Source organism: Condylura cristata, unplaced genomic scaffold (assembly GCF_000260355.1).
Source record: "Condylura cristata isolate star-nosed mole 26May11 unplaced genomic scaffold, ConCri1.0 scaffold00030, whole genome shotgun sequence".
Lineage (NCBI taxonomy): Eukaryota > Metazoa > Chordata > Mammalia > Eulipotyphla > Talpidae > Condylura > Condylura cristata.
In genome coordinates this window covers 2,260,037-2,282,136 of record NW_004567131.1, presented here as the reverse complement: position 1 = coordinate 2,282,136, position 22,100 = coordinate 2,260,037, and the positions used below count along the sequence as shown (strand labels likewise).

The 22,100-nt window shown below is 41.8% G+C and overlaps 1 protein-coding gene across 3 annotated transcripts in view; it reads right to left on the bottom strand.

Annotated features, from left to right (window-relative positions):
• The window catches only part of SIPA1L2 (signal-induced proliferation-associated 1 like 2), a 211,454-nt gene that overhangs the window by 12,495 nt on the left and 176,859 nt on the right, over window positions 1–22,100 (bottom strand). For 2 of the 3 annotated variants that reach the window (XM_004691132.2, XM_012731327.1), the window contains exons 16-19: window positions 19,553–19,777; window positions 14,301–14,454; window positions 11,966–12,185; window positions 4,420–4,551 (exon numbers count right to left, since the gene is read on the bottom strand). In XM_004691132.2, the coding sequence (XP_004691189.1) occupies window positions 4,420–4,551; window positions 11,966–12,185; window positions 14,301–14,454; window positions 19,553–19,777 (731 nt within the window). The remainder of the gene's footprint in view (window positions 1–4,419; window positions 4,552–11,965; window positions 12,186–14,300; window positions 14,455–19,552; window positions 19,778–22,100) is intronic. The other variant, XM_012731328.1, reaches the window with a different exon arrangement.

Sequence of the window (22,100 nt, the reverse complement as noted above, 5' to 3'; positions counted from 1 at the left end):
CTCTTTCAAGATCAAGGCTTGAGAAATCAGTTTTCCTTAAGCCACATATTAAGCAATGTATTACCCCGCTGGGAACAGAGGTCCAAGCAGATGCTGCAGCAGCCAGCAGATACCATGGGGAACAGAAGACTGTTCAGGGAGTCTCATCAATCCAAGAAGCACAAGATATAATAAGCCACTGTTTGTCTTCAGTCATAAAATTTGGGGTAGTTTGACCCTCCCTGGTGGCATAACGGGTTAAAGCACAGCATTATGAAGCTATAGCAGCCACTGTAGCACAAGTTCAATCTGTGGCCAGGGAGGTGACCCACATGGGTCATGCGGCCTCTCCTGAGGCCTGCTGCTCCCCTCCAGCAGTGTATTTCAGTCCATCTGCCTGTTCTGCTTCCCACTCTGGTTAGTCCTCTCACCCCCCCACCTCTGTCCTGTACCCCAGTTCTGTATGCATAAATAAATAAATATTTAAAAAAATTGGGGGATGGTTTATTATGCTGAATTGATAATTGAAAAAATCAACAATGTTTTGAAATATGAAATGCATTTTAAAGTAACTTGCCTAGCTATTCATCAATTTTATAGTCTCCAAGTTTATTTTTGAACTTTCATATTTTCTGGATATAGAAGCACATATAAGTCATTAAGTCCTTTTTTCCTTACATTGCTTGTTTGAACGTCAAGGCTTCCAGGGTAAAATTAAAGGGCATAGTATCAAAGGGCACCTCTGTTTGGTTTCAGGATATAAGGGTTGTTTTAATTGTTTTTTTTTTGTTGTTGTTCATTAAACTCTATGCGACTATTTGCAATAAAGTAGACATTCTTTGTCAGGCTTTGAAGATATCTCTCCAATCTTAATTTTCTTTAGGAACAGGTCCTAATTCTATTAGAAATAACCTTTGGAGAAACTGATGTGACTTTTAATTACTTCATCTACCTTATTATACTCAAGATTTTGTTTGATTTTTTTGGTCTTCTTTTACAACTTTTGTGGAATCTTCTTGAATTCTAGTTAAATTAGTCAATTTTCATGTTTTTCTCCCATTTAGAGAAAATGTTCCTCAAACAATACATTTTTTATTTAAGATGTAGTTTCTGGCTGAAGTCCAAAGATCTTAATAGATAGCATCCTTTTCATCACTACTCACTAAAAAAGAAAACACGCAGGCATTCCTTAATTCTTAGCACAGTTATTATTAGAGTAGCAAATTTAGAAGTTTCCAGATAATTAGAGTTTCCTTGTGTGTGTTTTGCTCCTATTTTTCTTATTGAATTCTATTTTCACTCCTGTGTGGTCAGAATGTGGAAATGTTCCTTGTTTTCATGGAAACACAGTGAATGCTGAGCGGGGATGCCCAGAACACAGCCCACAGTCACATGGACAAATCATGTTCTGCGCGCCGGCAGAGTTTCAAATGATTTAAACTACCGCGGTTGGAGCAGATTAATTTGGTGTTTCGCTGTACTGTTCAGTAGGCTAGTAAAAGTTGAACTTCTTAAACTCACAGGTCCAGTGTCAAGTTTAGTTCTTACAAAAGGGTGAAAAACTTCACACGCCGAAGTGTGGAGCCTAACTATGGTGATTGCCAGCATGTCTGCTGGAGATAGATGACACTTGGATTTATGGGGATCAGGGTGTCTTGATGTAATATGAAAGTATCATCCATTTTGGTAAAGTCTGCTAAAGGCATTTAAAGCTGTTTTTATTAGTCAGGCACATGGGGGCTTCTTGGGATGCTTATTCTAGTCAGAAATGGCCATGAGAGCTGGTACAAAATAAGCAAGTCACAAGAAAGGCAAATGGATGATTTAGGTCTGACACTTCTCTTTAAAAGGTGTAGACAATTGTTCACACCCAATCACCACCATTGCAACTCATGTCACAGTAGAACTGAACTGACACAAGAGATTTGCTTAGCCAGAAGCTTGATGTTGCAGATTCACAACTGAATTCTCCTTAGTTGACTACATCATGGGGCAGCATACTGTCCTACTGAAAGCAACAATTGAGCTAATATTTTTGAACATGACATCAACTGTTTCTTATACATTTTGTTGGAAACTTCAAATAGGTCAGACCACCAAAGTCCTCATCCTTGACAAATAAAATCCAGTCTCTCTGTTTAACATAGCTACCAAGTACCCGAGGCCCTAGCTAGCAGGAATTTCAGCACCAAGTTCTGTATCCCTTTGTTTGAGGATGCCAGCTCCCACTGACACCCTCACTTCAGTTCAGAGCATCTCCCTAATGAAGAGTGCTGCAGAGCTGGAGGGTTCTCACTTGGAGAAGCCTTGGCAAGTTCTCTGGCAAAGGTCTTCACTTTATCGTCAAGAAGCTCGAAGCCTAATGCAATTAAGCACGCACCTCAGAGGATTACTTTTGGCCCATCAGCATTGGCATAAAGTGTGTACATCATGCTAGTTAAATGATTTGTCCACAGGCCTGCGGCTCAGCAGCAGCAAAGATCCCTGGATTGATAAATCAGTCCCTGCTGTGAGCACCACTCTGCTATTTTTTACCTGCTACTCTCAGCCCAGCCTCCTAAATAGATCCATTTCCCAGCAAAGACTTTGTTCTGAAGGAGTGGAGGGGAACCAAGCAAATACATAAAGAATGGATAGAAAGTGATAAATACTATTTTAAACCTGAAAACTAAGCACAAAATGCAAAAGGACCTCAGAGATCAAACATTGTGCTGAACTGGCTCGCTCAAGCTGCACAGTACCTGTGCAGTCAACATCTGCTTTCTCCTTTGCACTGGCTTTTCTCATTTGATTGCCTTGCTATATGCTTGATAAGTAAAGACACATAAAACAAGTAGCCTGTTCTTGAGGAATGCATCTCCTAATAAGAAGAGACAGACATGCGAATATGGCAGAGTTCAGTGTGGTAAGTGCTAAGCAAATATTTATGCAATGGGGGGACACGGAGGGAGGGCAGAGTAGATGTTCCTATGTTCCCCCAGGGGCAGTAAGAGCTGCTCGAAGGAAGAGAACAGAGCATGTCAAGGCTGTGCCAGAGAAAGTACTCTGCTGCCTGGGTTGCTTTGGACAGAGGCTGGTTGCTGCCCTTTGAGGCAAGCTAGTCAGGGTTGGGGCAGAGAACTCAATGGGCTATGCGCCTGGGGTTTTTATGCAATATAACCAACTTCTGGTTATGTGAGGGAATGAAGGTTGCATTGTACAGCAAATAGGACACTGTGAAGTTTTTCTACAAGGAATAAATGCTTTGTAAAGCAGAACCACTGCTATTAAGGGCCAGTAAGAGATCATTCATTTAGCAGAAACTTCCACCTCACAGTTTCCCTCTACCTCTCTGGTAAAGTTAAATGACCGTGGTGTCTGAATTAACTTGAGAATTACTTTCAACTCATCTTCCTCCAGACAAGGGTCAGAACCAGGCACCAAGACCACTTGACTGGAGTGAACCCACCGTTGGCCTCTCAAGCAGGTGGAACTTGCTAGAGTGTGGTGCAGTGAAAGCAGCAAACCTCTACCTTTGCAGCACCTGCCACCACGGGAAAATAATCTAATTTCCTGTTCTAAGACTGGACATCACAGGCAATGGGGCCAAGCTTCCAGAGACAGAGGAGAGTAAAAGGGGGGGGGGCTGCTCAGGCCCTGGGGGGAGAGCTACCAAAGGACCTGCCCTCTCTTAGTTTGGCTACCAGTCACCCCAAGGTCAGAAAGAATACAGCAGCAAGTGGCAAGATGTCAATCTGGGGTGCCTACTTGTGCCTATACCCATACGTAAGGTCCTCAGGATGACATGAAAGGAAGCATCTTCCTTGTTTTTGTCTTTATCTATAGACTGGAAAAATTGTGTTTCCTAAGGAACAAGCTTCCACCTTCAAACATTCACATCAGCAAAAGTGGTGAGAGGCAGCATGGTGGTGAAGAGGTCCTGAGAAATGAGTTAGCCCAGTCACCCGGGTAGACCCATGTGGCTGGAGGAATGTGCTGAGGCCCTGAAGGCAGAGAGACAAGTCCAAAGCATGAGAGGCCTCATTTACACCAGAATGCAGACTCCTAGCCCCAGCTTTTCCTGTCAAACCAGGAGGCTTCCACCTCTGAAGGGCCTTTTCTTCTATCTCACTTCATTATGCTGGGAGGAAAGGTTCAATCTGTCTTCTATGTATGATCCTCCATACTTCAGGTGAGAAAACCAAGGTCAAAGGGGAAAGGTGACTTGTTCCAGGTCACAGCTGGTCCTGAACTGGAAATTAGGTTTGGGACACTCTGCCCAGTGCCCATTGCTTTAAGTGGCATCATTTCCTCTAATGAGACAGCCCGAGATAGAGCTCCAGCCTTCCCCTGCTTGTTTTTCAAATTTGCAAAAGCTTCCCAAACCTTAATCCAGACAACCTGAGACGTGGACATGTTGCCTGAGTTGCTGCCTCAGGCCCTGCGGCTTCCAATCTTTACCTTCAAATGCCCGAGCTGCGTCTACGAGGTGGGACCAATCTAAGCCTGTACCCGGGTCCGGGAGGGGCATCAGGCCAGGATCTGCGCACTTGGACTTATCCGATAAGGACCCATCGGAGAACCAGAACTCATCTAAATAAAAACAAAAGGAGGCTGAGTCAGATCACAGCATGGGCTACTGGCCAGGCCCCTCAAAGGGGCCCAGGAACTTTTCAGAAAAGATCTGCCTCTGACAAAAAAGGAGCCATTACACTGCAGCAACCGCAGACACTCAGCTGGAAAATGGAGGCGTGTCCAAAAGCCCCGACCTACAGACTCACTTGGAGGTCAGCCGGCAAGCAAAGCCTGGGTGGAACGATTCCCAGAGTACACGGTATTGGAATTACACAGACATTTTCTTTGGGGTGGGTGTCTCTTGAGTAGTGAATCTGATTAACTGCAGGATAAGTGCCTGTTTCCTTCAGAGGTGACCCTCTACCCTGCCCCTTTCAAGAGTGCTGCAAACTTCTAATGTGAAAATGGTTTGCCCCGTCTATCTCCACTCTGTTGGTTTAAAAAGCTTCCTGTGGAAACAGTTACCTCAGCTGAACAACACATATTCAAGATGTGGTGGATACCGTTTCTGGTGAAAATGCAGGAAGGATAACTTTGTTTTCAGTATTCACAGACAAGAGAGGGAACACTATTTTACATACTAAGTGTAAAAATGCTGTTTGGCTTGCTTTTCTGGCTCTGCAAGATGGCTGACCATGGGCTGAACCCAAAATCGCTCCACCACTCCTCACTGACCGGTGGTCTTCCCTGTACTTATGGGACTTTATATTCTTCTTTCATGTCTTTTAAGTGTGTAGGTAACTCATAAAACTAGTCATTAAGCACTCATTATGCATTTGAGGATGCATTTTCAAAAGGTTTCCACTGGACTTTCTCTAAGATACCTTTTCTGAACCTGCCGGAGACATTGTGTGCAGCTGCCTGGGAACACATCTGACTAATTAGACCAATCAAAATAATGACCACCTGGCCGGCTGAGCCTGCAATTAAGTAAGGGACATAATTAACCAAATGCACCTGTAATTTCTGTTCCCATCTCCTTCTGGGTAGCTGTGAAAGGCTGGCATCTGGGCCAGGGCAGGCATGTGGGTAACATGGCCTGGGAGGACACGGTCTCCCCCTCTTCACATTATCCACACACAGCTGTCAGTCAACCACTGGCAGCTAAGCCATGAGACCTCTCTGGGTTAATACTACTGCTTTCAGATGTGGTAATAGTCCATCGGCTTATCCTCAGTGTCCATTTGGGCAGGCACCAAGTAACTGAGTTGTCCACGGCATTTCTACACTCTCTTGAAATACCATCCTGCTCTAAGTGTGATGTTCACTGTCCTCACCGAGCTGTAAGCAGGAGCAGTGGGAGCAACAGAATTGGTGTGGAGCACGAGAGAACAATTAGTGTGCACAGTCTCCTGAAAACAACAGAGGTGGGCTGACCCTGCCTAGGTCCCTGTCTTTAACCAAAGGTTTAGGTTTAACCTCATGCAGAGAGTAAAAAGCACAGGGACAATCACTTGTCAGTCACTTCCTCTGTCTCCAAAATACATCGGTCACCCACTTTAAAGCAGGTTTTCTGCACTAACTACTAAGAAGTGAGGTAACTAAGTGGCAGTTGATGTCACCTCATTTTCATGGGGTGGGGTTCTTTAGGAAATAGGGTACATTGTCTCAGAGGGCAGGAGGGCTAGAACTGGATGATCACTGGGACACTCCTTTCACTCCCTGCCTGCCCTTGTGGGGCAGAGGAACATCCAGGAATGGAGAATTATTCAGGTAAGTGAACATTCCTACAGAAAGCATGCTCTGGTACTCATACTCATGTTTACCAAGAAATGTCAACTTGAGGATTTTCTTTGCCTTTATAAAGAAATAATCCTTCACCTGAGTTTCTGGCCTTAACAGCAGCCCGAGTGCATCTCATGTGTGCTCTCTACTGTCTTCCCCAATGCTGACAGGCAACCCATCCTTACTGACTGTAAGGAAGAGAAAAAGTAATAGAAATGCAAATAGAATGGAGGTGACAGGGCCAGTCCACTTGGTGGATAGGGCTGTTCAGAAGGATGTGGTGCTGGGTTATGTCCAAAAATCACATTTTTGTCCCTTCTGCAGCTGTGTGTTCAAAAAGTCACCTCCAAATACCCACTGGAGGACTGACAAGAAGACTTGACTTGGATTAAAAATTAGTGCTTTGACTATTTGTAAGCACCTGAAGTTCATTTGTAATTGATATGTAGTCATCTGTCACTGAGCATTGAGTCAAGGCACAGATTTGAATCCTGGTTGCCAGGAAGCAGCTGCCCAGAGTGAACAGTTTAGTGATGGGGGTCCAGAAACCCACACAGCAGGGCAGGTCAACCAGCTTACTGTCCTGTACACAGCTCAGCAGAGACCACAAGCAAAGAAAGTGGCACTGATGATGTTGTGATCTAGGAAGGTCTCAGGGTGCTAAGTTTTATAACTAAAGGCAAATCCAGGGCATTCCTCCAGCCTCCAGCTTTTGTGGAGCAAAAGAAGGGAATGCAGTTTGAGATTATTTCTTCTATATAATAACTATTCCTTTCTACTTCCCCAATTGTGAATGGACTTTTGTCTGTTTATTTGATATGACAGAAGTGGCAAAGATGATTAGTAGATTTGAAGACATTTCCTTTTCTACAGTTTATTTGGAGTACTATTCACTCAGTCATCTATGATGCATTTATTAAATGACTACTGTATACTGAGTGATGGGGCCCGGCAGTGGAATGACAGACAAGACTCATGCTCTCGTGAGGCCTTTGGACTACTGACTGTGAAAGAGACGGTAACTGAACAAAAATATACAAATACTGACGAGTCTCCAAAGAAAATGACTGAGATGGTGTGATGGAGGAATCTGCTGGCTTGGGGAGGCCTGCGTGAAGAGGTGACCCTTCTCCACAGGACCTAGGAGAAGTTGCTACTTGACAAAAATTACAGTTCTGATAGAAAAGCTCACAGAAAGCACAGATTTCAGTCTAAATCCATCATCTTTCAGTAAACAGGAAACTGTAGTGCCAGTGACAATCACTTAAACAAAGTAAGAACTGCCTAAATTTGTCTTCACATCATCATGATGACAACACATTTTTTTCATTGCCTAGAAACTTTTTACTTGGAAAAAAGTTACTAACTTTTTTCTTTTTGGTCTGAGATGAGAAACCAGTACTGACCCTTTATAATACTTTTAACTGACATTAATGATCACTTCTACACATTAATTATAACTACAGCCAGGGCGTAGATGATGTTAACTACTCACACACCACCAGGTACTATATTAGCACCGAGGGAAAGAATAACTAATAACTAATAAGCTATAGGTTGTCCCTTTAAGCTCAGTCAACAAACAGCTGAATCCTCCTGGTGCTGGCCTGAGGGTGAGGGGCGCGGTTAGAATTCTCCCATGCTTGGTGCAGACTGAGGCACTGTTTCCAGGGTCTTATAGATGGGGAAGTGGAGGCATCACTCTGATCATAAAGCCTGTTCTGGGAACCCCAGTAGCAGTGCTGTTTCAAGAGCCCAAACTGCAATTTTTTTGCCATTTCAGAGAACAAAGTGACTGGATCCTGAAAGTTGGCTCATTCTAGGTCCCGCTGTCTGTGCCTCTGCTTTCCAACCTAAGACACTAATCTTGTGGTTTGCTGTTTATTGACCCAAAACCTGGAATCATGGTGACCATTTAATTTTATTGTTTGTTCAGTGTTATAAACGTGGAGGAGCCTGGCCGACAGCATTTTCTGGTGGTCAGATAGCTGAGGTTTCACAATTACTCCCTAGAAACCAATGGATATTTATTACAAGGAGAATGAGAACATTTGAAAAATGGAAAAATGTGCCATCCTGAGTCATTCAAAGCCCTGCCTCTGACAACCCACGGATGCCTTCTGCAAAGCCAACTGTAGCAAGGATTACTCTGCTGTTACACCCACGCCACACACCACTGAGCTGACATGGGGAGTCTTCGGTATCTTGTGAAATTACTAAAATCTAAGGAAAGTACTGATTTATTCAAAACCCCACCCCCCTTTTTGAAATTGCCAGGCATCTTTTGCAAGGTGCCTATGTCAAAACTATAGGCTTTGGGAACACACATGAGCTGATGCTCTGTTTTTTGAATTTTTAAAAGTTAAGAATTATGGTTAATTTTTTCTTATAGGAAGATTCCCACTATTCCTTGGAGAGTTTTGATTCTCATGTTAAATGTTAGGGATTCTCTTTGTCTTGTGAGCCTGTCATTGCTTGGATAGAACTGAAGGAAAATGGGTATCCAACTGGTCAAGGAGAAGGCTATCAGAACACTTCCTAGCACTGGTTATCTGGCCTGTCAACTGTTAAGTAAACAGCCATTCCCATTTTTGTTCCTATCTGTGCCATTAGAGAAATGTTAGTCTAGAATCCACCAACAAAGAATGCAATAGCTCTGTGTGCCATGCAGAAACATTCCAGAATTACTTTCAATTGTTGGGTCAGGTCACATTTTTATACCTTCAACTTGAAGGCATAATGATATAGCACATTTCAGTGATTTCACAGGAAATATCTATGAATCATGACATGAGTCATATCCAAGATGTACTGGGTAAGTATCTGTCTAACAAGGTTGGATTATGATCATGATCTCAAGAGAAGACAGATTCTGAAGCTGGTTTAAAGCTTTTCAAAGCTAAAATATCAGTCCAAGGTATTTGTGGCTGTCATTATCACAATAAAAACGGTACAGAGATGAGCTTTTCCAATACTGTGAAAAGATGGACTTGAGGACTCTTGTGCTGCGTTATCCTTACTTCAAATCAGAAATGAGCTAAATGAGTCTGTAACCAGTGAAAGATTCTCACATCAGCTGTTTTCTAGGAATGCTTGAGTTTTAAAGCAAAGGAATCTGTGAACCTTCTGAGTGTATTCCCTTGCTCTACCTAAGCATTCAGGACTAGAAGATTCAACAGAACTAATCTCCACTCTGAGTTTTCATATGAAGTTTATTAGTGTCTGAGAATCAACTGGACAACCTCAAATATTCCTCATTTCCTACTCCTGGATATCTGCTAGGCACTGGCTCTAATGTTTCAACTTTCTAGTTGTTTCTCAGTTTCAGACTGGAGTGACATCCTTTTCTAGAGGCTCTGCTGAAAGAGCTGACACTACACAAAGTGAAGGGTGATGAAAATCTATCTTGAGTAGGTACAAAAGTAACGAGCACACTGGTAGATGTGGGAGTCAGAGGGTCCAGGAACTAGCATCTTCGAAAGGACAACTAGATCTTTGATGTGAACCTCTCTGTTCAGCTGGGGTGGAGGGAATCTGAAGTTCTGGGAGGAAGACATATCAATATAAATTACTTCCAAATCCTTCATCTACATTTCTGCATTTTACCCATCAAACCAAGAGCATTCTGAGTATTTTGTAAAATACAGAAATTAGTGAAGTAACATTGTGAAGCAAGAAGGTTTTAATAGAGAGTGCAAATATCAGGAACCACTTATTATTTTTCCTAGAGAAATGAACAATGAAGACAACTAAGACAGTCTAGTGAATTAGCAGTGTTTTCCTCCTGTTGCATAACTGAACATACTAAGAAAGGTTATAGTCCTCAGAGTCAGAATGAATAAATGTTACAGCCAAACAATGGAATATTATTCAGTATTAAAAAGGAATGCATTAGCATGAAAAAGAACATGGGAGAACTTTAAATGAATATGATAAAGTGAAAAAAGTCAGTGTGAAAAGGATACATATAATTCCAACATCATGTGTACATTGCATTCTGGAAGAGATAAAACTATGGGAACAGTAGAAAGTTCAATGGTTACTAAGTTTTAGGGGCGAGAGGAATGGACAGGTGGAGCACAGAGAAATTTTAGGAAGTATAAATACTCCCTGTAACACTGCAATGATGGCTACTTATCAGGACACATCTGACCAGACCTTGTGGAACACACAACATCAAGCGTTAACCACAACATAAACTATGTGCTTTGTGTAAGTGACAGCGTGTTCATGAACTCTAAGAAATGTTCCTGTCTGGTGAGGGGTGTTGGTGGAAGAGGGCTGTGCATGGGTTGGGTTAAGGGAAAGATGTCAAATCTCCGAACCTTCGGCTGGATGTTACTTTGAACCTAAAACTGCTCAAAAAGTAGTTTGTTAAAAAAAAAAAAAAAAACTGAGGATAAATTGAGGATAAAGGATACCATCTTTCACATGGAAGCACATAAAGGGAAGAATGTAAGAACTCTTTTAACACACAGACATAGATTTGACAAGCATTTTAAATGACAGAAATAGCATATGCTATTAAAATCATTTACCAATAAAATTGTTTTATTAGTCTTACATAAGCTTTTAGGGGGGGCATTAAAGTTACCTATTTTTAAAAGAGAAAAACATTTGGTGAAAATAATAGGGTATTAGAATTTGTCTGACCTGTCATATGGTTATCAAGAAGGAATTTAAAGGTTTCCTCAATTTAGGCACATGCTCTTTGTAACAGGCAGGATATTAAGTTACTTAAAGAAATAGATTAAGAATTTTATGAGACAAGGTTCATTTTCAATTACGTTAAACATCAGAAACATTATTAGAATTTTATTTCATTTAGCCAGGCATGTCTATGTGTATTATGAAATTCAAATTGGTTCTAAAGATAATGCTTTTGATGATGAAATTTTAAAAAATTCTGACAATGAATGCATTTCTGATTAAATCTTCATTCTTCCTGTATCACAGAAATTAACTATGAATAAAGGAAATAAAGCTAACCAATGTAAAATAAGAAGAGATATCACCCTTAACACTAACACAGAAATAAGGAATTGACACCATGGAAAAGCAGACTTCAGCTGTGAAGAAAAAGCATCTAGACATTATCCAGTTAAATTGTGACCAGTAAATTGGACACAGAGTGACAAGCATCACTGCCTGTTGGAAGGAGAGGCAGGGTCACAGCAGGCCTCCTGACTCTTCCCCCCCAGGCCTATCAGCAGGTATTTGGGGCCAAAAATAAATAGAAATGGAAGACTAGAACTTTCTTTCTTGCTCAATGTCCACAGGAAAACCCACCCTGGTACCACCGCTTTCATTTCATAAAATGAAGTTATAGACACTTGACTTTTATGTATATAATAGCTGAGAGATGGTATAGAGGTCACTAGTTTACTTGATAAATGTGTAACCTGGGTTTTTCAGTTTTCTTCCAAATTAGTAACACTGCTTAACTTTAAAAAATGTCCACTCTGGAGCTTTTATATTTAAGTTTTATTTAAAAAAAGTAACATCTACTCACAGGGATATATATGTATGTATGTATGTATGTATATATTTAAAAACTGAAGACAAAACAACAAAATAATAATACATACCCTCACCCCAAATCCCAGCAGCTGATACTAGGGAAGCACACATGGAGGCAGCGCCTGTCAATGCACCCACACCTTTGGAACTGGGGTGACCTCGGCTACCCCCACTCCCGTGCACTTACTTCTCAGGCTGCCCATGCTGGGAGCAGGGTGGGTCCGTGGGGGCAGCGTGCTGTGGTAGGGTGGTGTGGTACTGAACAGAATGTCGTTGGGCAGTGCTTGGTCGAGGATGGAGCTTCGGGAACTGCCAAAGGAGGAGCCCCTCCGATTGCTGCAGATGCTCTCATCCGAGAGGGTGCGGTACAGCGACCTCCGTGGGGACAGATTCCCGTAGAACGAAAACTAGGGCATAAACATGGAGGTGAGACACAAATAGTGAAAAGCTGAAAGAGCTTATTTGGCTAAGTGCGCTGGCTTCTCTGCTCCCTGGGCCTCCCTAGCCAGGCATCATGCGGTACTCAGCAATGCTCAACCCCATCTGTGGGGCCGTGCAGTCAAATACCCAGGGCTGCATGCACTTACTGGATTTGAATGTTTTCCTCCTTTGACATTCTGTGAAATATTATCATGAATTAGACATGCATTGCTTTATTAATTTTGAAATGTTAAATGAACCTCTATAACCTTGTGACAGTGAGACTCCCAGAAATATATAAGGTTACCATTTCAGGTGACACTTATTCAAAGTCACACATAGAGCTAGCTTGATTTTAATTTGAAATGACTACATTTTAATATCAGGCAATTTCTGTTCTAATCAACTGCATGTGATGTAAAATCTAATCTAAATAATAATAAAACTAATTTCAAATATTGCTGCTTTCCAAGACATACAAACAGGCTCAAGAAAATGGTTATCAGTTCAGTAAAATCTTACTGTCTAGTTAAAAATACCACTCACAAAAGTCTACAATTTTTGGAACACTGAGGTGTAATCAATAATAATCAGATTTACAGGAACTATTACAAATGATTACCTATTAAATCTCAGGGGAAGGAAAATTCTTACTCAAGAAGCAAATAGTCAAATAAGAAAAAATAAACCAAATCTTAATTTCCAACTATTTCTGCACACTGAACCACATTCTATTGATGTAAACAATAGTAAAATCCAGAATGTTCACATCAAACAAATACAGAAGTGGCTATTTACATTTGTGAATGCAGCAAGAGGCTAAAAATATTTCTGTGGTATGTGTTCCTTCCATTCTGTCAAGTCTGGAAACTAGGATATGTACAAACTACAAAGTTCAATTTACACTAAGAAAAGGTGATTTGTCTTAAGAGGGGAAAAATACATGTCAAAGCAAAGCTTACCCCTATTAAAAGAAAGGCTATTTGCACTTTTTATTCAGTAACCTGCACCCAAGCTTATATAGTACCATATATATGATTTGATACAAGTTAAAAGAAAAAAAAAAAAAAAAGAAGCACAACTCATTATGACTGAGTTCTTCTGGGATTCCCTTTCACACACGACCAGCCGGTTCTTCAGAACATGATTATAGGCACATTAGATTAAAGCAGCTTTGAGGTAGTATCTAATTAGAGCATTATTCTAGGAACACAATTAGGTTAATTGCAGCATTGTTTTATTATAGGGGAGACAGAAGCACTAAGATTTACTGTTTATCTGGATCACAGTCAATATGGCAATGCCTAATTTTGCTTTTTCTTTTCATTTGGGCAAAGGGAGCATAGGCTTACATAAGAGAGCGCTGGTTTCCAGTCCTCACTTTGCCACCAACATGAACTATATAACAAAGTGGTTGAAGAAACCGCAATGACAATGAAACTCAAACGGAAAGAACAATAAGGAGCAAAGGCATGCCTCTCCTCAGCAGGCTGGCCAATGAGTGGCCACTGTGACAGCTGCAGCTTCCCACTGAATGGGGGTGCCACCTCTCTATGACACCCCCCTACCATCCAGAAAGTATAATATGCCTTCAGTTTTGAAACAGAATTACATGTGAGAAGGACAGCATGGAGCAGAGATGGAGTTCTGGTGCACAAATCAGGTAGTATGAACTTCAATAGCTACCGTTTCTAATCCCCCATTATGTCCAGACCTGTATGAGGCCCTGCCCATGTTATTTCTTATCTTTGCCATAATTTGGAAGGAAACTTATTATTGTCTCTCCCTACTTTATCTTATTAGAGGAGAACATTAGGCCGAGAGTTTAAGTCACTTATGGAAAGTCATGCAGCTGGTGCCCCAGAAGTGGACTTGAGGCCAAGCTCTCCTGACTATCAGCTCTGTCCACACACTAGACAGCTGCCCTCCTCTCCTCTCCTGGGCTCACATGGGGTGGACCCTGAACATGGCCAGCCACGCACAGAGTGGTGCATGGGGTCACAAGAGAAAATGCATGTGGGGGCTATCTGGGAAGCCCTGAGTCTCTTCAGACTTTTCTTTAGTGTTTCTTATAACTTCAAATCCCCATAAAAGCTACTAACCTTCCTTCTCCCCTCCTCCGCTAAGGGGCTGTCAGGAAGCATCAATTTCAGAAAGTCTTCTTTTGATAAAACGTGCTGTGTTTCTGAAACAGCATCTCCCACCACTGTCTGATGCTGTGCAGCGGCGGACATGAGATCCATCTCACCATACAGCCTGTTGGAACAAACCAGAAGGGAAATTAAAAGGCGAGGTCGGCCTATCTGTAAAGTGCCTACAGTGTTAAAAATTAAAACCCTAAAACCATTTCAACAACACACACATGCGCACACACACTGTTCTTAATTATTTAGTTGGTTCACCCTGCAGCACTTGCTTCAGACCCCCATGTCAGTTTATACTTGTGGTACAAACTCAACTGCAAAGTTAGATTTCTGAATAATTCTGAAACAAAGAAAGTCTCCAAAGCCCTAGATACAAAAACATACAGTAGCCCATTTTTAAAGCGAGGCTATGCTCTCCCTTTCCTAATCTGTGTCAGAAAAGAGTTTCAATAATTCATCAGAGATTATCATATGTCCTTTAAAGAACCCTTGTGATCCTCAGAATCACAGGGAGCCTTTCTCTTGTATCTGGATGAGAGACCACATGGCACCCAGGCAACACAAGGGGAGGCACTTTGGGGAATCTCGTGTGTAAGAATAATCAATGCAGGTCTGTGCCAAGCATGTTTTATTATCAGCAATTTTGTGAGGTTGTTTGGATAAACAAAGCAGCTGTCTCCCTTAATTATCGGTATATAAAAGTGTATTTATGGACAACAAAAGACAGTCTAGCTGAATTACTGTTTTCAGCACTTTTCCAGGGGGAAATCTGGGAAGTCATTTTCAAAAGGTTTCCTCTGAAATATGAGCAACCAAACATTCCTGAAGACTCTAAGTGATGGGTGGCTGTGCAGTCTTTGGAGGGACTTGTCCCCTACCGACCACCCCACTCCGACCTGCAACACAGTCACGGCAGCGGGCAATAGTGTTGTGGTTGTGTGTCAATGTGATGAATATTTTGCAAGTAAGGCTATCTTGTCACAAGGTGACAGCTCACAGGGAAATTATCAGAATAAGGAGCTCACATAGATGTGTACAAAATTAATAATGATTTATCTGGAGATCACTCTGGCTTTTGCTTTGTTCCTAAGGTAGATCAATTCCCTGCACTCCTCAGTTCTTTAAGCACCAGAAGTGCTGACAAAGTGAACAGAAAAGGTGCTTTTCCAAGGTGGCTGGAAAAGCAGCTTTGGCAAACTTTTAAAATATGACTGAATAAGTGGTTGATTTGGAGGACAGAGAGCCTGAAAATGGGAGCTACAAGAAGAAGCCAAGACCTTGGGAGACACTGGAGGACTTTCATATGAAAATGACATTGGAAAAAGCACATGGAGGTTTTAAGGAGAGTATACCTCGAAGTGCCCAGTTTGGCTTTTTATTTTGGACTCAATTCTCTCCCCCTTTCTGCTGTAGCCTAGATCTAAGAAAACAAGTTCTTTTGTTTTCTTGATCCTTTGTTCAGACTCCTTGTATGTCTCCTATAAGTGGGACTACCAATAATTTTCTTTTTCCTTTTGACTTATTTCACTAAACATCGTCCCTTCCAGCTCCATTTATGCTGCTGCAAATGGCACAAATTTATCTTTTTGACTGCTGAGTACTATTCCACTATGTATACGTATATCTCACATCGATTCCACTATATATCACATCTTCTTACTGCAGTCATCTGTTTTGGGCATTTGGATTGTTTCCACATCTTAGCTATTGTAAATAGTGCTGTAATAAACATATCAATAGGGGTGCAGGTTTCCCTTTGAATTAGTGTTTTTGTTTCTTTTGGGTATATTCCCAGGAGTGGAATCACTGGATCATATGGTAGGTCCATTTTTAGTGTTTTAAGGATCCTCCACACAAAAGTGGCTGGACCATTCTGCATTCCCACTAGCGTAGGAGGGTTCCTTTTTCTCCACATCCTTGCCAGCATTTGTTGTTGCCAAGTTTTGAGCTTGAGATTTGAGATTGGTAGATACTAAGAGCCTCAGACTTTATGTGCTTTGAGAAAATGTAGGGGACAAAACCCCTAGGTCCTACCAAGCGCTAACTGGAAAAATAGACAATACCTATAGTATTATTAAATCATGTTTTTCTACTTTCCACTTATGAATAGATGAAAATTGCTGGTCTTTTCTGCTAAATTAGTGATTTTATTAAAACTGCCAAAGGACATGTCAGGATGTATGCTGAGTACCTCCTCTATGCCAGTAAAGTGGGTAAGAGTGGGTGAGCAGGTAGTGCTCACAGGGCAGGTCTCAGTGGAAGGGTGGCGGGGGAGGGCGTGAGGGGGAGAGAGAGAGGAGAGAGAGAAAGAGAGAGAGAGAGAGAGAGAGAGAGAGAGAGAGAGAGAGAGAGGAGAGAGAGAGAGAGGAGAGAGATAGGAGAGAGGGAGAGAGAAGGAGAGAGGGAGGAGAGAGATCCTGCTGTGAATAGTTCTGTCCATGGAAACTTAGGAATGGAATTTAAGAAACTGCATGAATGGAACATAGAGGTCTGACACAACTCTTCGCCTGAGGCAGTAAGGGCAGAGCTGCTAGGAAGTGTAGGGGCTAGGGGCGTGGAGATGAGGCTCGAGTCGGTATGGGACAAATCAGAAATATGCTATGCTAAGCTGTTATCCTGAAGATATTAGTTTAGTAAGATTATAAATAGAAAAGCAAACAACCTTTAAATATTAGAAGAAAGAAACCCATCTGCGGTGCCATTTGATACGTGGGTAGAGGAGGGGTAGAGTGTGGGCTGGGGGTGCTGCACAGCTGCACAGGCTGAGGCTGCAATGATGGCTGAGGCCCCAGGTCTGGAGCGAGATATCGGGAAGGAGGGTCTCTAAGGTGTGTGGATAACAAGGTGCTGTCCGGAGGAGTCGAGTTCTGATTTGGCAAGCAGTTAGATAAGAAAACCACTTTAAATGGGGACTACAGAAGACAACTGCAGGACAAATTAGGCGAGATGCAAGTAAACACTGGCATTGTTCTCTTATCACTGATGTAATATATGAAATAGCACATCTATGAGCTGCTTCTGAGATACTATAATTAGTCATTCCTACGCTTTTCTCCTAGCACAGACAGGGTATGCCTGAAAATGGAGCATGGGACTTAATTAGCTTGCTATCTCTAATGCCCCATATAATTTTTTACATGGATAAACACAACACTTTATTGACCGCTATTGATGGATGTGTCTAGAAACCTACTATTTTGGGAACAGTGAGCCAAAGGATTTCCTGAATAATGTGAACCACTGAAGAGAAAAATAGACCTCAGCCACACTATACCCATGGCATACATTCAAGTGTTACTTAATAAAGGAATGAGCAGCTCTCATTAGCTACATCTTAAAACAGGAGATGACATTATGAACAACAATAACATAAATCAATGAAGGTTCTACAAGATGATTTTAAAGAAATAATTGGTAATTTCAGAATTCTGTGAGGCTTCTGGAGGTCAAAACTTATTTCACATGTTGTATGTAGTGAAACACTAATATTCTCTAGTTCTCAATGGTACAACACACTATCTTCTGTTGATCGTTCTTGAGCACACCTTCCAGTGATTCAGTAAAATACTGTCTGACAAAGCTCTCCTTGTCACTGACACTTTCCTAGGCAGTGGCTGTCAGGGGTTCACTACTTCCTGTGAACGAAGGTTTCCTTGTTTTAGAAGCACTTGACTTGGCTGGGGGAGGCCTGCTGTGCCTGCTGCACCTGCTGGGGTGAACACCACACACCAGGAACAGACCTGGAAGCTGGGGTGTGAATCTCAGCATCAGCTTTAGGTTCCAAGGGGTCAGGAATCTCTGCTAGGGGCACGCATACCCCCGCCTCACAATGCCCCCACGCTGCCTCTCACTGAGAGTCAGGGCCATCAAACCAGCGTGTTAACACACAAACTCAGGGTGGGGGCAGGCAGGGAAGGGTGACGATGACCAGGTGAGGTCTTTCACTCTCTCCTGACTCTTCACGGAAACAGGGTTTGAACAGATGTGCAAAATGACTCGTCAGAACTTAACAGCTTGGGATGTTATTTCTGTGATGCACTCAGAAGACGATTAGACATAAACACCAACATTATCATAACAATTGTATTTATGATCAGAAAGGTAGTAATCACTGTAAAATTCCTTTCTAAATAACTGCTCTGTTATCACTGACATGATGTGTTAATTCAGGTTCAACAACAGCACTAAAATGACTTTTGACTTAGAAGGCAATCTCAATGCTGTCATATATAAGAAGCAGACTCAGTTTTTAAGGGAAAAAAAGTGATACGAGTTCAATGACCAAGCTCAAAATCTGGAGGGGTGAACACCACTGCCAGGAACAGACCTGGAGACTGGGGTGTGAATCCCAGCACCAGCCTCGGTTCAAAGAAGGAAGGGAGGCTCTGCTAGGCACGCATACCCCCTCCTCACAATAGCCCCACATGGCCTCTTTTACCGACAGTCAGTGTCATCAAACCAGTGTATTAAAACATACACACACACTGTGTGTTTTTCTGATCTATGCACCCCCCCCCATACCTCCATATTCAATGATGCTATAAATACATCAATGCATGGCAAAAGACAATGGCCTCATTATGTAATGCACAAGGATTCTTTCTAAGTTTGACTCCTATAAGACAACCTGATCAACAGCTAACTGGCCTGATCAGCCTTGCCTTGCAGTCTTGAAATGTGATTTCTTTACTCTTCATAGAGCTATCGAAAAGCCTTTACATGTATTTTAAGATAAGTTTTTTTTTCTCTTTTCTCCTTTTCAAATAGAGATAGAACATCCCTCCTTACTTTCCTCCACAAAACCTAACAGCTCAAGGGGAAATCAAAGTCAGGTTAACATTATGTCTTCTATGATGTCACTTACACAGCAACTTTCATGCACAGGCATACACACACACCCACGTGTGCGTGCATACACACAGACTTTATGGGAATTCAAACTGTCCTTGAACTTGCTTATTTACAGACTCCATACTCATACCATCAATAGCACATAATCATGGCTTTTCTACTGCAGCCAGCTTTTTGAATATAAGAACAAAGAAAAGAGATTTCTTCAAATTTTATATGCAAAATCCAAGGAAAGAGAAGACATACAAAGATGCTTCACATATTCTCTTTTTGAAAATATATTGCTGCTGGGGGGAAAATACATTTGCTTAGTGAATCCCCAAGTGGATAAAGCTGCTGGAGAAGAACAGCCACCTTACCCCTGGCACTCGGTCACTTCGGGCTCCTCAGGCGGTGGGCTGCCTTCTGACTTCTTCCAGCCAATGACATACTTGTTTACTGCCCCTTGTCTGTGGTAGGGCTTGGACAGAGACCCGGGGACCTGATGACTGCTGTTGTGTGACACGATGTAGACTTTGGAAGAATCCAGAGAGCCACTATTTTTGGAACAGTGAGCCGAAGGGCTTCCTGAATGGTGTGAACCGCTGAAGAGAAAAACAGACAATATAAACTGATTTTGGCAGTGCTGGTGCACTGCCAATTTCAGAGCCATAAGGCTTTACTCCTGTCCTTCTCTGTAAGCAAATCAGGCAGGGTGCAGCAGAGAGCTAACTTTCTACCCTGCACCCCCGTAGGTTAAGGATCTCCTGCCAGAAAGAGGCACAGAGCAGCAGGCATCTAATAGAAAAATGGCAGTACATTTACAATGAGGCTTCACAGGAGGAAACTCAAATGTTAAATAAACATAAGAGAAGGTGCTCAATCTCAGCTGTCACCAGGAAGCGGACAGTACAAGCCATAATAGAATAACAAACATAAAAGGCTGACAAAAATGGGTATAGATACTTCAGGAAGGGAAGAGCGAAAAGAGAGAGAATGCTACATTCTGCTGTGGGTGTGTCAGGGGAAGGAGATGCCCACATAAGCCTTTCAGCTGGAGGTGAGAGCCAAGATGAAACTGAACCATGGGATGGGACACAGAGAGCTCAAGGGTCAGCTGACCTTGATAGGGTGCTCAGCACTGATGTCAGGCTCTGATAGTTTATTCAGCTCTTCTTGTGTTACTCCTAGCCCCAACCCTAGACTCTTATGCAGAGGGCCTTAGGTGAGCCGACCACATGTTAGTCTGAACAGAGAAGAGCAAAGTGCAGGGTGCTGAATTCCTTGTTGCAGGCACACATGCACTCAGTGATGGGCCTGGCATTTCAGAGTTGGCAGAATCTCAGGAAGCTTTAGTAGCTTGGGCCTTGTGCTTTAATTAGTGAAGTTGCAAAGATGCTTTAAATATGACATATTAGTATAGTTAATTTTTTGAATATCTAATTATTTAAAAAATTAAAATATAAAAATCTAAATCTTATTTTATCTAGGTCTTCTGCAAATGTCAGGGGAAAGACCTGTGGAGGTATGTGAAAATTCCCTTTATGGCAACTTCATCAGAGCAAAAGCCTAGAATATTAAGTTGAAAGGTGCTTCAAAGTCACCATCAACTACAGATTGCAAGAAAAAAAACAGCTAGTTTGGTGCTAACTGATCCACTGATTGAACACATATCATTTCTACAACAGCTGTGAACATATTCAATTTAAATTGGCAGGGAAAAGTAAAATCTATCAGAAATACAACCTAGCACTTTCTGTATTTTCTAATAATCTAACCTATTAAATGAAGGGATAGTAACAGAGATTTGAATTTGATTTCCTTGAATACCTTAACTGTTCGTTTGAATTTGATTTCCTTGAATACCTTAACTGTTCGTTAATTTAATGGTGAAGTGGGGGAGGGAGGACGCATCGTTTTAAAATGAACAATAATATAATCAGATTTATAAATTAATAAAAAATAAGAAAAATAATTAAATTCAAATAATAATAAGATTTTAAGTATATATAAGAAAATATCCCTACCTCTATGTATAAATGAACAAGCTTTGAAAGTGGTTTCCACAGAAATGTTTCTTGGTAGTGATACAAAATCTTATTTATTATCCCAATTACATTTATCTACTAAGGTATCAAGAAGTCAGAAGTTTTACAAATCTTCTAAGTTTCTAAGACATTAGAATGTTATCAAGGCTCAACCTGGCTTTTATCATGTGGTCCATGTTTATCTGTCTGTGAAATTAGACAGATATAAGTCAGGTAACCAAAGTCACTGGTAAAATCTGGAAATTTTTTTTTTTAAAGATTTATTTATTTATTCGTACAGAACTGGGGTACAGGCCAGAGATGCAGAGGGTGAGAGGCTTCCCCAGAGACAGAGTGGGGAGCAGAACAGGCAGACTGATGAAGTACACTGCTGAGGGGAGCAGCGGGCGGGTCAGGAGAGGTCTGCCGCGCCATGTGGTCTCCTCCGGGGCAGGCGGGGATCGAACTCATGCGGAAGTGTCTTCAGCTTCTCAGTGCTGTGCTTTAACCCGCTGTGCCACCAGGGAGGGCCAAAATCTGGAAATTTTTTATTTGTGACTAAACATATTTTAAGAGCAATTATTGAAGAGAATAAGCACAAAACATTTCAGCTAAGGTTGAACACTAAGAAATAGTTGACACACAGTGAAAAGGACAGGATAATTACTGTGAATGAAATTTCTGTCACCTACACTCCCCTGCCGCAGTGGCAGAAGACAATGTGGTGGGCACATGGGATTTAGTTTCTGGCAAGTGCTCCCCCTTTTCCTGGGGAAAGGTTTTCTTCTTGGGAAGTGGATCTCTTGACTCTTCTTTCTTCAGCTGCATGGTTTGGTAAAATTGATTGACACCCTCTTTTCAGCACAAGGCTCTCTGCCTGTTGTAAGCAAATCTATCTCCT